General features: G+C 52.2%; 1 protein-coding gene across 8 annotated transcripts in view; it reads right to left on the bottom strand.

The window, feature by feature from the left end:
- The window catches only part of scaper (S-phase cyclin A-associated protein in the ER), a 57,173-nt gene that overhangs the window by 40,338 nt on the left and 3,713 nt on the right, over window positions 1-13,122 (bottom strand). For 3 of the 8 annotated variants that reach the window (XM_060061850.1, XM_060061852.1, XM_060061857.1), the window contains exons 3-18: window positions 12,358-12,434; window positions 11,919-12,116; window positions 8,904-9,004; window positions 8,272-8,388; window positions 7,190-7,311; window positions 6,723-7,030; window positions 5,700-6,083; window positions 4,227-4,394; window positions 4,075-4,141; window positions 3,849-3,993; window positions 3,475-3,586; window positions 2,815-2,955; window positions 2,317-2,472; window positions 1,462-1,604; window positions 1,244-1,325; window positions 984-1,136 (exon numbers count right to left, since the gene is read on the bottom strand). In XM_060061850.1, coding sequence (XP_059917833.1) covers window positions 984-1,136; window positions 1,244-1,325; window positions 1,462-1,604; window positions 2,317-2,472; window positions 2,815-2,955; window positions 3,475-3,586; window positions 3,849-3,993; window positions 4,075-4,141; window positions 4,227-4,394; window positions 5,700-6,083; window positions 6,723-7,030; window positions 7,190-7,311; window positions 8,272-8,388; window positions 8,904-9,004; window positions 11,919-12,116; window positions 12,358-12,434 — 2,474 coding nt within the window. The remainder of the gene's footprint in view (window positions 1-983; window positions 1,137-1,243; window positions 1,326-1,461; window positions 1,605-2,316; window positions 2,473-2,814; window positions 2,956-3,474; window positions 3,587-3,848; window positions 3,994-4,074; window positions 4,142-4,226; window positions 4,395-5,699; window positions 6,084-6,722; window positions 7,031-7,189; window positions 7,312-8,271; window positions 8,389-8,903; window positions 9,005-11,918; window positions 12,117-12,357; window positions 12,435-13,122) is intronic. The other 5 variants (XM_060061853.1, XM_060061855.1, XM_060061851.1 and 2 more) reach the window with 4 other exon arrangements.

The raw sequence follows: 13,122 nt of genomic DNA, 5'->3' as shown, positions 1-13,122 counted from the left end.
CAGCGCTCTTCTTCCCCAGGCTGCGCTCCGTGTGCTGCGGGAGCCACCTCCCGCCTCGTCACAGATAAATATGTCTGCCGATGGATTTGTTGCCATTCGAGGGAGGCAAAGCAAGAGCCGGGCCCCGAGCGTAAATCCACGTCATCATCTTTAATCATCGCAGTTAAATTCTAATCGAAAAGTGGCCTCTTCCCAAAACAAGACCCTTCTGTAAATCAGCCTCCTGCCCGGGCATTTTTATGTATCCCGCTTGCCAAAGAATAGAGAGAAAGATGCTCACAACAGCTCTACTGTGGCCTCTGTTTCTTGGCATGCATCATCCAGGTATACCGATGACAATCACACACACACACACACACACACACACACGCTCATTAGCTTATGAAATCAACCTAGGCAGGATAAGTACAAGAGTATAAGCTTCAGCACAAATAATAGATAAGGCCAATTAGAAAGAAAGGATTACATCCGATTATCAGTCTGTATAAGAATGTCATCAGATCCACTATAAGCAGAACAACGTGAACACCTCCATGTTTTAATAAACCTCTGGTCTAAACTAAGACGGAAACTAAAAAGTGTATAGCCTTCTTACTTGAAGAAATATCCCAGATATACATCTCTCATTTCAGCACTATGTATCAGCTGTTCTCCTTCCCACGGAGCATTTTTCTGTGGTTTTATGCATTTGCCGCGTTGATTGTATCAAACATTGATCCTTGTGTGTGCAGAGTGAATATGAAGCTGAAGTGTTGAAACGTTATCCGTTGTCAACATGGTTCAGGAACATGTTGGCATTGGGAAACCTCCCAGAACCAAACACCTAAAGGGGAGCTACACAGCACACTGCAAACGGCTGCCTACTGGGCCCAATCCTATTTTCTCTGCGTGGTCGATTTCCCCTTTTGTTTTACATAGAAAGACTCTTTGCAGCTCCGTTAAATGGCCAGACGGAGGTGTCTGGAGCAACAGGGGCCACGTACCACCACGTTGCACAGCGAGCAGTGCTTCTTGCGCTCGTAGGGCGTCAGTTTGGGCGCGTAGTCCGTGTTGGCGTGTCGGCCGCTGCTGAGCTCCGCCGCCTTCTCCTTCCTCTGCTCGATCTGCTCCATGTGCCGCCGGCTGCTCTCGTCGTGCTGGGGGGGGGGCGGGGGGACGGGGGGGGCGTCAGTCACAGCAGGGGTCTTACGGTACACACAGTAGTCCAGTAGCTACAGTAAGAGGTGGTGGTAAGAGAGCCGACCTTCATCTGAATCTTCTTCTGCAGCTCCTCCATGGCCTCCTGCTGGGCGGCGCTCAGCGCTGCCATGCGCTCCTCTCGGTCCCTGGGCACATGGAGAACACGCAGAGACATAAAGCACCCGCTGGGACGGAGCCCAAGTCAATCCACCCTGGCAACCTCTCCGGGGGCTCTAGATCCGTCGTGACAAGCCGTGTTGTGGATGGGATGGGATGGCAGACCTGGCCCGCTCTCGCGCCGCGTCCTCCCTGGCCTTCTCCTTCTCCTGCCTCTGCTGCTCGATGCGCGCCTCCTGCTCCTTCCTCCTCATCAGCAGCTCCTCCACCCGGGCCTGCCGCTCCGCCTCCAGGGCGCGCTTTCGCTCCTGCGGCGTGGAGCGCGGAGAGGGCAGTAAGACTTGTTGTCGACGAAGACATTGAATACCATATTCATATTATGTTTGAATAAGAGTTGAGTCCCATGGAAATAAGGCCGCCCTGTTCCTACAGTAGCCCAGAACGAACAGACGCCTCTAGAGAGACCGCGTTTAAAATAAAAGGGGCGATGCGTTGCACGAAGGAGGGTGGAGCGTGATATCCCCATGGCCATGACTTATTTTTGACTCTTTAATAACTTAGTTGGAGTGTTACATTGTTCCTCACACAAAGAAAGGCTGTTAAATCCCCCATGTCCTACAACGTTCAGTGTCCTTGGTGTTTATGACAAAATTACCAGATTCTTATTGGTTAAACAGATTTATGCGCAGGCTAGAGCCGTCAATATTGACCTTAGTGCGATAAAAATTACTAGCACCTTACACAATATAGGCCAGTACAGGCCACCGTAGTCCTGGGAAAGGGAGGGGTCGGGAGGGAATTCAATGGCTGCATTCCACAATCTCACCCTGTTGCTACTAAATCGAACACACTGGACCTTTAATAAGCTTGGGCCTGAGAGACTCAGATTGCTGCACTGCAATCGCTAGTTTTTGCAGTGTGTCGCTCAAATTTCGATTGCAAACGTTGCCTATTCTCAAGCTGCCCGGCTGGTGGCTCTGGATGAAGGAGGCCGAGTGAGAAAGAGGACGGGTCAGTCACCTGTACGGCCTCGTCCCTGGCAGACTTCTCCTCCTGCCTGCGCTGCCTCTCTTCCTGCAGCTCGTTCAGCCGCTGCTCGTACTCGTTCAGCTTGGCCAGCACGTCGTGCCTCTTGTTCTGGGCCTCCAGCGTGTTGATGAAGGCGATCTCATTCACCTGCAGCCAGCACACACACACACATAGTGGATCTCAAGTCAGATCCTCAGCAATTCTTTCAACCAATTTCAATGCGGACAAGAATATGGTGACGTAGAGGCTGAATCTCTGACTCCATCACCATAATCTTGTCTGGAGTCAAAAGGGACAGCCTGACTCCGAGAGCACTTCATAAGGATGTGGACTTCATAAAGAAATGCGGAAGTCAGGAATTAGTCTCACTGACTCCAGACAAGATTATGGTTCCGGAGTCAGAGATCCCAGCCGACTTTTCTTTTCTGTTATGTTATGAAATCCTCCTTGCTGGAGAGGAGCCCCGTTCGACACCCGCGTGAACCCTACCTTGGCCTCCTCCTCCTGGGCCTTCTTGACGATGGCCTGCAGCTGCAGCTCCCTCTTGAACTCGGCGTGCAGCAGCTTCTCCTCCATCATCTTGCGCCGCTGATCCAGAAGCTCCTCCTTCCACTTCCTCACCTCCTTCTCCTGAGGAGCGAGGACAACACAGGCGTTACTTTCTCACAGCTTACGGAGCCCTTTGAAAGACAACCTCACGGGGGAAGTGAGACATCGGTCAGGCTCATTGACCGGGGTGTGCTCGTCAGCAAGTGGTCACTAGTGTCTTGTGTCGTGCAGGTCCTACACCATGTTTGTGTGGCTACGCCCGACTCACGCTATGACTTTCTAATCTAGCGTGTACCGTCACCTGGGAAACAAAAATATGAACTTTTTAAGAGGATGTTGGTTTTGGCCGGAGTCTCTCCCTCTCTCTCTCTCTGACTCATGTACCGGGACCGACCCAGATCCCGGATGTGAGTGGCGGGCAGCGATATTTATCGCGTGGAGTCTGGCAGGCGCGCTGACAGACACTCTCCTCGTGATCCAACGTGTTGATTTCCCCAGGTTTGGCTAGCAGGTCGGGGGGAGGGGCGGGGGCCGAGCTGCCGATCGTTCCCTGGACCCGATCGGCCCGGGCGGACCCAGGGCTCAGGACTCACGACTCACCCGCTCCAAAAGCTTCTGCAGCTTGTGGTTCTTCTCCTCCCTCAGCTTCTCCCGGAGCTGCTGGGCCTTCAGCTGCTTCTCCTCGTGCTTCTTCTTGGACTCGGCGATGGTTCTGGAAACAAGACACACGGGAACTCTCACCTTGCCCGCACACAAAGGGCACCAGAGTAGACCGAAGAATGTATAGCACATGGCAGGACTTTGGCCTGCTAGAACTGTGTGTGACCTTTTGGACACCTATGACCCATATTGCACTATTTCTATTTCTAAGTCTTTATAGCTGGAACTTCAAATGGCTCCCAGAGGTTTTCTGAATAAGTGACCAGTCCATCCCAGCAGTAGTGCGAGCGCCAGGCGAAGCTCTCCGGTCCCACCTCTTCCGTGACGGCGACGACAGCTTCTCGTGCATGTGGATCCCGTGTCCCGGCGGCCGCGCCGGTTCCTCCTCCACGATGTCGCCCCACGAGGTGCTCTGGCGCCACGGCTCCCGGGCTGCGACAACGGAAAACACAGGAAGTTCTACTCTGTGTCAGCACCCGGGGGCTCGGGGGGTCTGGGGGTCGGCGTTGCTCGAGGTGACCCCGGGGCAGCGGAGCTCACCTTCGTACTCCGCCAGCACCTCGCTCCAATCCAGGTTGAGCCCGCATCCTCCGCTGTTCATGCCCGCCTGTGCACAACAGCGCGTTAGGGTACAGCGAGACGCCTCGGTGGGACGTCAGAACCTCCCCGGTCCAGCGCTCCAGGACACTCACCGTGAAGTCGCTGTCGTTGTCCGTCTCCAGCTCGCTGTGCTCCGCCTGGATCTCGCGGGTCAGCTGCTCCTCCTCCGCGATGGCGCTGGCGATGGCCTCCTCGTTGGCCCGCTCCAGACGGTCGGCCAGCTCCTCCTTCTTGGCCAGCACCTCCGCCATGGACTGGGGCTGCACGCACAAACGCACACGCACACACGCACACGCACACGCACACGCACACACAAACGGTTCTCTCTAGTACACTTTTAACTTGTTGACAAGTGCTTTCCAGCATCATCATCTTGATGATGATGAAATCATGAAAAGGGAAGAAAATTGAAATAAGGAATAACCCAATTATTTTTTATTCAATTGAACGAATAGCATTATTGCAGATTTTGTAAGGCGTCATTATTTTTGCACTTTGTCGTTGCTCAGAGGGTTAAAGAGAACACCAACACCAACCCAACCACAAAACGTAGCACACAACCACCACACCAATCACTAGACTGAGGAGGCATTCAGAGAGCATGCAGGGCATGTGCAACGTGGGGAAGGGGAAGGGGGAGCTGGGGGGGAACTCACTGGCCACTACAGGTGCTTACAACAAACCGTCAGTTTGAAGGCTAGCCCGGGACCTGCTCGGAAGAGAGAGCTACATACAGACAGACCCAAGAGGTATGAGAACCCGTTAAGATAGGATTAAGATGATATTGACGAGATGTGGATTGGAGGGTATATGTATGACGTGTGGGCTTGTTTTATCGCTGCACATTTAAAACTATTCTAAAGCACCCAACCTCATTCCAGAAAGGTTATGAAATAATTGAATGGCTTTTTGTTTGTGAAATCTCCATTGAAAGGAAAGCTGTAATTAATTAATTAATTAATTTATATATATATATATATATAAGTAGCCTAGCTTCGGTTCATGCGAGGGGAACAAACTTTTAATCACTTTCCAAAGATTTTGAACAGTCGCTTAATCAAAACGGATGCCAGTGCACAGGATTGTAGTTTGTATACAAACACAGAAATAATTCTGCACTATTTCAGGAACTACTGTGGATTATCAGACTGATGCAACGCTGACAGGTTACACTCTTTGTAGACCAACCGGTCGGAAGCAGCTGGCAATACAATTGCGCCAGTGGCTCATCACAGGTATCTTAAAATCACAGCGCCGAAAATAGGAGTGGATTACATCTGATTCTGTACAAGCAGGCCAAAGCCGACGTGGGATCCGGGCAGACCCCTTTAACCGTTCCCATCCCCAGACCTCCACTCCAGACTCCTCAGAGCTCAGGGCCCACACCTCCCAGTGACGGGACTGGCTCCGGCCGTCAGCACATTCTGTTCTTGGAGTAGGGGGCTTTCCTCAGATTGACTTTGTTTTGGCGGGGAGGGCCCCCCACGGGAGCCCTGCTCACCCTACCCTCCCTCGTCCCCCCCCCCCCACCCCCACCCCCGGCTTCTCAATCTCTCAGCACTCACAGTGGAAAGCTCTGTGGGGTCCTGCCCGCTCTCCGGTGTCAGCGGTACAGCGGGGGTCGCCGCCGCGGCCGGTCCCGCAGCCCCAGATGTTTCCGTGCCGCCCAGCGGCGTGCCCCCCACTGGCCCGCTGCCAGCCCCTGAGCAAGGCACAGGGGTCGGCGTGTCTGCCGGGGGCCGGTCGGGGGACCCCGAGAGAGGGGCCGGTGCGGGGACAGGGACGGGGACGGAGGGCGGTGGGGTGGTGGAGGCGGTGGCGGTCGGGGGGGGAGGGCTGGCCTCGGGGCCCTGGGATGGGGAGGGGGCCGACATGAGGTGGGAGGGCACATCCTCGCTAGACACGTCGACACACCGGCCCGAGTCTGGTGCGCTCTCTGCTGGGGGCTGCTTCCGACACAGGCAAACAACACACACACACACACACACACACACACACACACACACACACACACACACGTCATCACAACAAACACAATTAAGAGAAAATAAAACACATGCAAATTCCAAGCAAAACAAGCCGTTTCATCAGAGCAATTCCTACCAAAGTCAACACGATCAAATACCCACACGGCTAATCAAAACACACACACGTCATGCAGGAAGGCGGGCACAAGCATGCCCCTAACATATGATACAGATTGAATAGCCATACAAATTTGCATCAAATAAACAAATCATAGCGATATTCAACCGACCAATGCCTCACACACACACACACACTCGTAGCAAGTGTGTGTGTGTGTGTGTGTGGGGGGACGCGGGCGGCGTAGCGAGCACGGCATCCCTGCCTCTGAAATGTCAGTGTACAATCAATTGTCTTTAAGATGATACCGCTGTCGGGACGTCCCGTGGAACCCAAAACAAAAACAAAGTGGCTGATAAAAACGTTCTAGGGTTACTTAGCGTCTGGTGAATTATTGATATGTGGGGGAGCGCAGGGGGAGAGAGAGAGAGAGAGAGAGAGAGAGGGGAGAGGGAGGGAGAGAGAGAGGTCAGCGGGTGGGGACGTTTGGCGCCACTTGGTACCTCCGTGCCGTGCCCTTGCTCCGTGTCCCCGGCCTTCCCCGGGGGGGCCGGCTCCTCGGAGACTAGCTGCTGGGAGTCCGCCCGGGTCACCTCCTTGTCCGGGGAGCAGCCCAGACTCTCGGGCGGCGGCTGCTGCTGCTGCTGCTGCTGCTGCTGCTCCCCCCCCCGCGGGGGTTTGTCTCTGCTCCCGTCCTGCTTGGGGAGGGCCTGAGCCCGGACCGGATTCACCTTGGCCACCATGGCGGCCGAGCGCGGCCTGGCGGGGCGCCCCCGCTGGACCGTCTCCCAGCCCTCGGCGTCCAGTTTACCTGAGGGGACACGGGGTCAGACGCAGGACGGGGGGGACACACAGGGTCAGACGCAGGACGGGGGACACACGGGCCCTTCCAAGATCTGCCCAGCACATCGAGTTTACTATTGTTTCCGGCTCGGTGCTTTCATGATGTGCCGTCTGAGGGCCGTCTTACCAGGCTTCTCTATGGGTGAAGGGTGGGCCGAGCAGGGCAGAGACTGGGACGATTTGACCCGGTCCGCCCAGCTGGGGCCGGTGAGGGAGAGACGGGCTACAGCCAGGTTAGGCGGAGGACCACTAGACAACACACACAAACACACAGAGAGAAGGGGAAGGATTAAAAAACGATATGTAGTCAGTAAAAAGGTTCAGTTCAACAATACCTCTTTCCATCGCATGAAACAGAATGCTAATTGAGTGTGCGTGTGTTTGTGCACTTGCGTGTGTTTGTGCACTTGCGTGTGTTTGTGCACTTGCGTGTGTTTGTGCACTTGCGCGTGTGCGCGCGCGCGCGCGCGTGTGTGTGTACGCTTGACGGTTCCTGTGTGCCACTGATCAGATCTCGGTGTAATCTCTCAGCAGCTGTCAGACATGGCCCACAAGGAGCAGTGAGGAAAGTGTCCATCTAACTGTATCGCTCTCCAGGAAAAGATAAGTCCGGGATGCACTGAGCAACAGGACTCAGGCGTGATCAATATCCATTTCCTGCAGGATCAAATTACACGACTAAAATGATGCTTCAGCACTCTCCAGCCGGCGGTCCACCCACGCCCAGCACTGATTTTGTGGCCACAGAGCGAGAGCCTCGCCATCCAGCTAATGCTTCACTTTGAGCAATATTTTACCAATTATCCTCTTTTTTATTTTTTTTGGCCTACATTCCCAAAACCAAATCCATTTAAGTAACAATTCTATTTACGACTGACTGACAGCAAATCTACCGTGATAAAGTTGAAAAGATATCGAAACTACACATCTATACATTTTCACTGCATCTTTCTAAAAGAAAAATCCTAAAAAACGAATGACACGAACACTATAAATAAAGATAAATAATATCAACATGCACTACCTCTCGTCACTAGATATGCTTTGGGGCAAAACGCCAGTGTAGGTATTACAGTACAATGTGGTGCAGGTCGATGTTGTCCACCATCAAACGGAGTGAGTGCTATCGATCGCAGGCCGGGGGAGAGGGGGGGGGGGGGGGGGGGGGGGTGGGGGGGGGGGCGACGGGGCCGACGGGGCCGTACTCACCCAAAGTTCAGCGTGCGCCGCGCGCCGGGCGAGGGGACGAGCCGGTCTGACGAGGGGCTGGGCAGCACATGCCGTCCGGGAGACATCTTGCGCACCTCCCATGCTAAAGAGGTCGGCCTGGAGGCAGACAAGACAGGGCAGGCGTCCAGAGTCAGAGATGGTGTTTATATCGCTGTCACCAATACCCGCCAAATATACACTTAGCTCGCGACACGGTCGTGGACCAATCGTGAAATAAATTTAAACTTTAGCAGATTTCTTCCATGACTGAATCGAGGTATTGGCTAATGTATGCCGTAAACGAGGCATGTGGAAGTTTCAGGTTGTTCTATTGATTAACACTGTACTTTAAATGAACCAATTAGGAGGCGGCAGTGGAAATGTTATGTCTTTGTCAATGTTTTCCCTTACAGTGGCCAGTGGCCACTGTGTTAAATACAAGCCAATATACTTGTAGATCTCTTTGAACGGAAGCCAAGGTTATTGATCGTGTTCTGTTTGCGACTGAGATCCAGGGGACCGACCACACACACAGACATACACACACACACACACAGACACACACGTTGAGTTACACCTCTGGGAGCAATAGAAATGTAGAAGGGGGACATGGGGAGAGAAAGAGAGATCACCTGTTTTGAGCGTCTGTTTTCTCCAACTTCTCCTGGAGCTGGATCCAGTCGATGAGAGCTTTGAAGTCCCTTACGTAGTTGTCTAGCATCATCAGGACCTCCTAGAGACGGAAAATAAGGCAGAACTGTGTTAACAGAGGAACGCTGCACTCGCCAAACGAAAGGCTGTACTGAATTATATTATATTGAAATTGCATAATGTGTTCAACATTTATTTAGATTCTCCTGTTTATTATTATAAACGTAATTGGCCCTTCAATTTCGTTATTATTTGACACATTTGTCAGATTAAAGATATGCAACACGTCGGGGTTACAATGATCTTTGGTTGCACCCAACCTCGAACCAAATCATGTCCGTGCGCAACGAGGCAGCTTTCAGCGTTCAACCACCCCGAGACAAGACGAGACCACAGAGCCTGCACCATTATTGCCAAGTCCTCTGCATGTGCACCACTGAGTGACTGCAACAGAGGTGGCCGCTGTGCGCCGGGCGGAGCAGACACCGCTGATTGATGGGGAGCGTGGAGGGAGGGGTAATTGAGAGAAAAGCTTCACGGTGCTTTTAGTTAATAGACAAGTCAGGCTAGTGAAAGATGTGCCCAGCAGCGGGGCCTGCTGATTAGGGGCTGGTTAACAGGCCAGGGGCCCCCGCCCCCCCCCCCCCCCCCACCACCAGCTCCCAATCCACTGTCAGGGAGCCTGCTGTTCATTTGGTAATGAACGCGGGGGGAGGGGAGGAGTGTGGGGGGTCTCAGACAAATAAGACGGTAAGCGAATGGCGCTGTAAAAAAAAAAAAAGGAATAAAATAAAAAAGTCCGGGCCCTTCACGTCATTTTAACGGGCACACTTACCGAAATGCAACCTTCAACACAACGACGCTTCACAGGGGAATGACTGAAGGATTAGCCTGCCAAGCGCATGCTATCACAATGCTGGTGTGTGTGTGTGTGTGTGTGTGTGTGTGTGTGTGTGTGTGTGTGTGTGTGTGTGTGTGTGTGTGTGTGTGTGTGTGTGTGTGTGTGTGTGTGTGTGTGTGTGTGTGTGTGTGTGTGCGCACTGCACGCACTGGATAGTACGAGACTTAAGATGGGGAACAGGTCCAGCTTTGATGACTCAACCCAGGTAGAAAATGTAATGAACATGCCATTGGTACCATGTTTGACACGACCGCAATCATACAACACTACCAAATAACATTACCCTCTGCGACTTGTGGCTCTTTTTATTATAACTTGTATGAATAATAATAAAGGCAATCAATACCCCGTTCCGCAAAAATGCCCCGGAAAGTTTCTGTCGCTTCTCGGCATGCGCGGATAAATCAGCAGGCCGACAGCGCGGCAATTAGACGTGGTGACTGTAGGTCAGAGAGATGTGGCCGTTGTTTGATAAACTCCCATGAATCACAAACTTGCACACTGATTTATATCCCCCCTCTCTCCACATCGAGGGGGGTGGGGGGTGTTGATGTGAGGGAACACCACTGGAGGAGGGTTGTTGCGGCTGGGAGACGATCTCAGAGCACTCTGCCCCCCCCCCCCCCCCCCCCCCCTCCCCCCCAAGATAACTCCATCATCTATCAGGGTCCATTAGGACCAGCGCTGGGTGGCATGAGGATTAGGAGAGGCGGCAGCACCTAGCCGTGATGGAGAGTGAGTTGGGTTGGGGAGGGGGGGGGGGGGGGGGGGGGGGGGGGGTGGCGGTCGCCATTAGACGACGCCATGGCGATGCGGTGGAGGAGTAGGGCGGCGGAGGGGGGAGGGAGGGAGGGAGGGAGGGATGGGTGGAGGAGAGGGGGGGCTGGACACGGCACTCTGCAGCCGGCCAGATACTGTGACATGACAACCTGCCAACCCCTGCGGGTTGGGAGATGGGGGGGGGGGGGGGGGGAGGCCGCCCCACCGGTGGTGACCACAGGCCATCAGCAGTCCCATGCTCAGGCTAATGGGGCCTGGCAGGGGAATCGATAGCACACGGGCACGATGACGTTGTGCCAATATTAACCCGACGGTGCCAATTAGCAGCGGTTCCAGAACAAGCTACCACCGCTGTTGATTCTTAACCCACAGTTCTTTGGGGGGGTTTCTGTTCCTCTGTGTCGTCTGTGTGTGATTGAGAGGGCAAGGCTGTGCGGTCAAGTGTGATTCAAATGTGGGCCTTTCTGTGTGAAGCCCTTCTCAGAATGTTGGCGTGATAACGAGTTTATAAATGGATATTTATACGGCCTGGATCAACAAAACAAAAAAATAGCGCAATGTGCTATATCCGTTTGGAAGACGAGACACTAAAGCCTCTTTCAGGCATGAACAGCCACCCTGAGCTTATCTAGACGTTGCCCGGATGAGACCGCAAACGACCGCATCACTTGGACCGTACAATAACCAAATTTGACCCTGCCAGCTCCCACGCCAAACAATTGCTGAATGTCTGATAATCCTTATCTGGAGAATTCACAATGATGGCATATAATGCAAAGAAGAAGACGAGGAATTCACAGCGAGTGTTGATGGTTGGCTCATTTTAGGCAACTACTGCGAAGCATAGGATATTGGGGATACATCCAAATTCATAATTCATGTCACACACACACACACACACACACACACACACACACACACACACACACACACACACACACACACACACACACACACACACACACACACACACACACACACACACACACACACACCAGTGAACGCCCTGAAACAAATGCAACGAATATGAAATCACATTGTTTCAATCCCTTTGGACAGGCTAAACGAGGGCCATTTCATAAATCTCTTGCCAGTGAGCTTCGAGTGAGCCCCTCTGACATAAAGCAGAAATCAAGAGGAATGCAAGGGGAGGAGAGGGCTGGGTTATGAGACCAGTGTCAGTGCCTCCATCCAGTGGCCAGTAATGGTAAAGCCCCTTCAGATAACTTGAATGTCACCTTCTGTATACAGATGGTGACTTCAATCGCTTTAATTCCAGCCCCCAACTTTTTTTCATAGAAATAAAGAGACCGACCTTGCATTCGACCACACTCTGGTCCGATTCACACGTGACGTAGATCTCGTCCACGGCGCGCCTCAGGTTGTCGAAGAGGAAGGCCCAGTAGCGTGCCCGCAGGTCCACCTTGCGTGGCTGCCGGGCTTTAGTGGGGCTCTTCTCCGCCATCTTGTCCAGCAAAAGGCCCGCCGTGACTTTGCCGTCCACGCCGGCATGCTGCGTGGACCCCGAACATAAACAGGGGAACTGGGGTTACTGCTGGGGTTACTGCTGGAACATTAAGCCTTATTATGGTTGAAATGTGAATAGCCAATGCAAATGTGTTCGAGGCTGGATGTTTTTAGGTGTATGGCGCCACTTAGTGTTAGGTTTACTCATTGACACCCTTTTGCGTTATTTTGGGAAAAAGTATGATATTGAGAAAACAGAGACATTGAAGAAAACATAGAGCAGCCACCTGTTTCTTATTTCGGTTTAGTCCAGAGTTGATTCGCTGAGCTCTTGCATTGCCGCTGGAGTTGTTTTTGGACTTTGCTAGTGAACGAAGGAGAGAAGACACTATTACAACTAAATAAGGAACAAATATGGTGGTCCGGAGATTGCATCAGAATAATCAATGTCACAATTCGAGATGTGTTTACCAAAGATAGCGCATAGCCCATTGAAGAAGTGACCCAAACATCAATGGGAACACACACAAACACATTTTACAGAGACCAAATACATTCTCCTTTTAGCCATGATATCCTCAGGGCTTCATTCAAATAATTGTACGGGAGACTTTTCTACTAATACATCATAACATTTAAATCAATTATACATTTGTATATTTGTGTCCTCGAATGGAATCCAATCCACAACATCAGCCTCACGCAACGGAATAGAAAATAACCAGAAAACAGCATGCCTTAGTAACAAACGATCTCTCTCTGTAATAAAGACAAATAAAGAGAACACTCCCATCCGGATTTCGTTGTACCTTTATTGGCCATATGACTTTTGCAACTTCACTAATGTTAAAATGTGCCCATCGATCGAGAGAATATAGAAATAGCCCATCCGCAAGCAGAAGTGCATATAAGTTGTACTGAAAACCAGTTACATTGCTGCCGTTTCCAAGACCGGCCTATTGACATAACACAGAGACCTGGTCCTACTGGTCCTGCATGTGGTTTTCTTGACTAACAGAATGGATCGGTTGAACGGTGTGTTCATGGGTACA

Source organism: Gadus macrocephalus, chromosome 9 (assembly GCF_031168955.1).
Source record: "Gadus macrocephalus chromosome 9, ASM3116895v1".
NCBI classification, from domain to species: Eukaryota; Metazoa; Chordata; class Actinopteri; order Gadiformes; family Gadidae; genus Gadus; species Gadus macrocephalus.
Note: the sequence above shows the minus strand (reverse complement) of the source record. Positions and strands in the feature narration are given on the sequence as shown.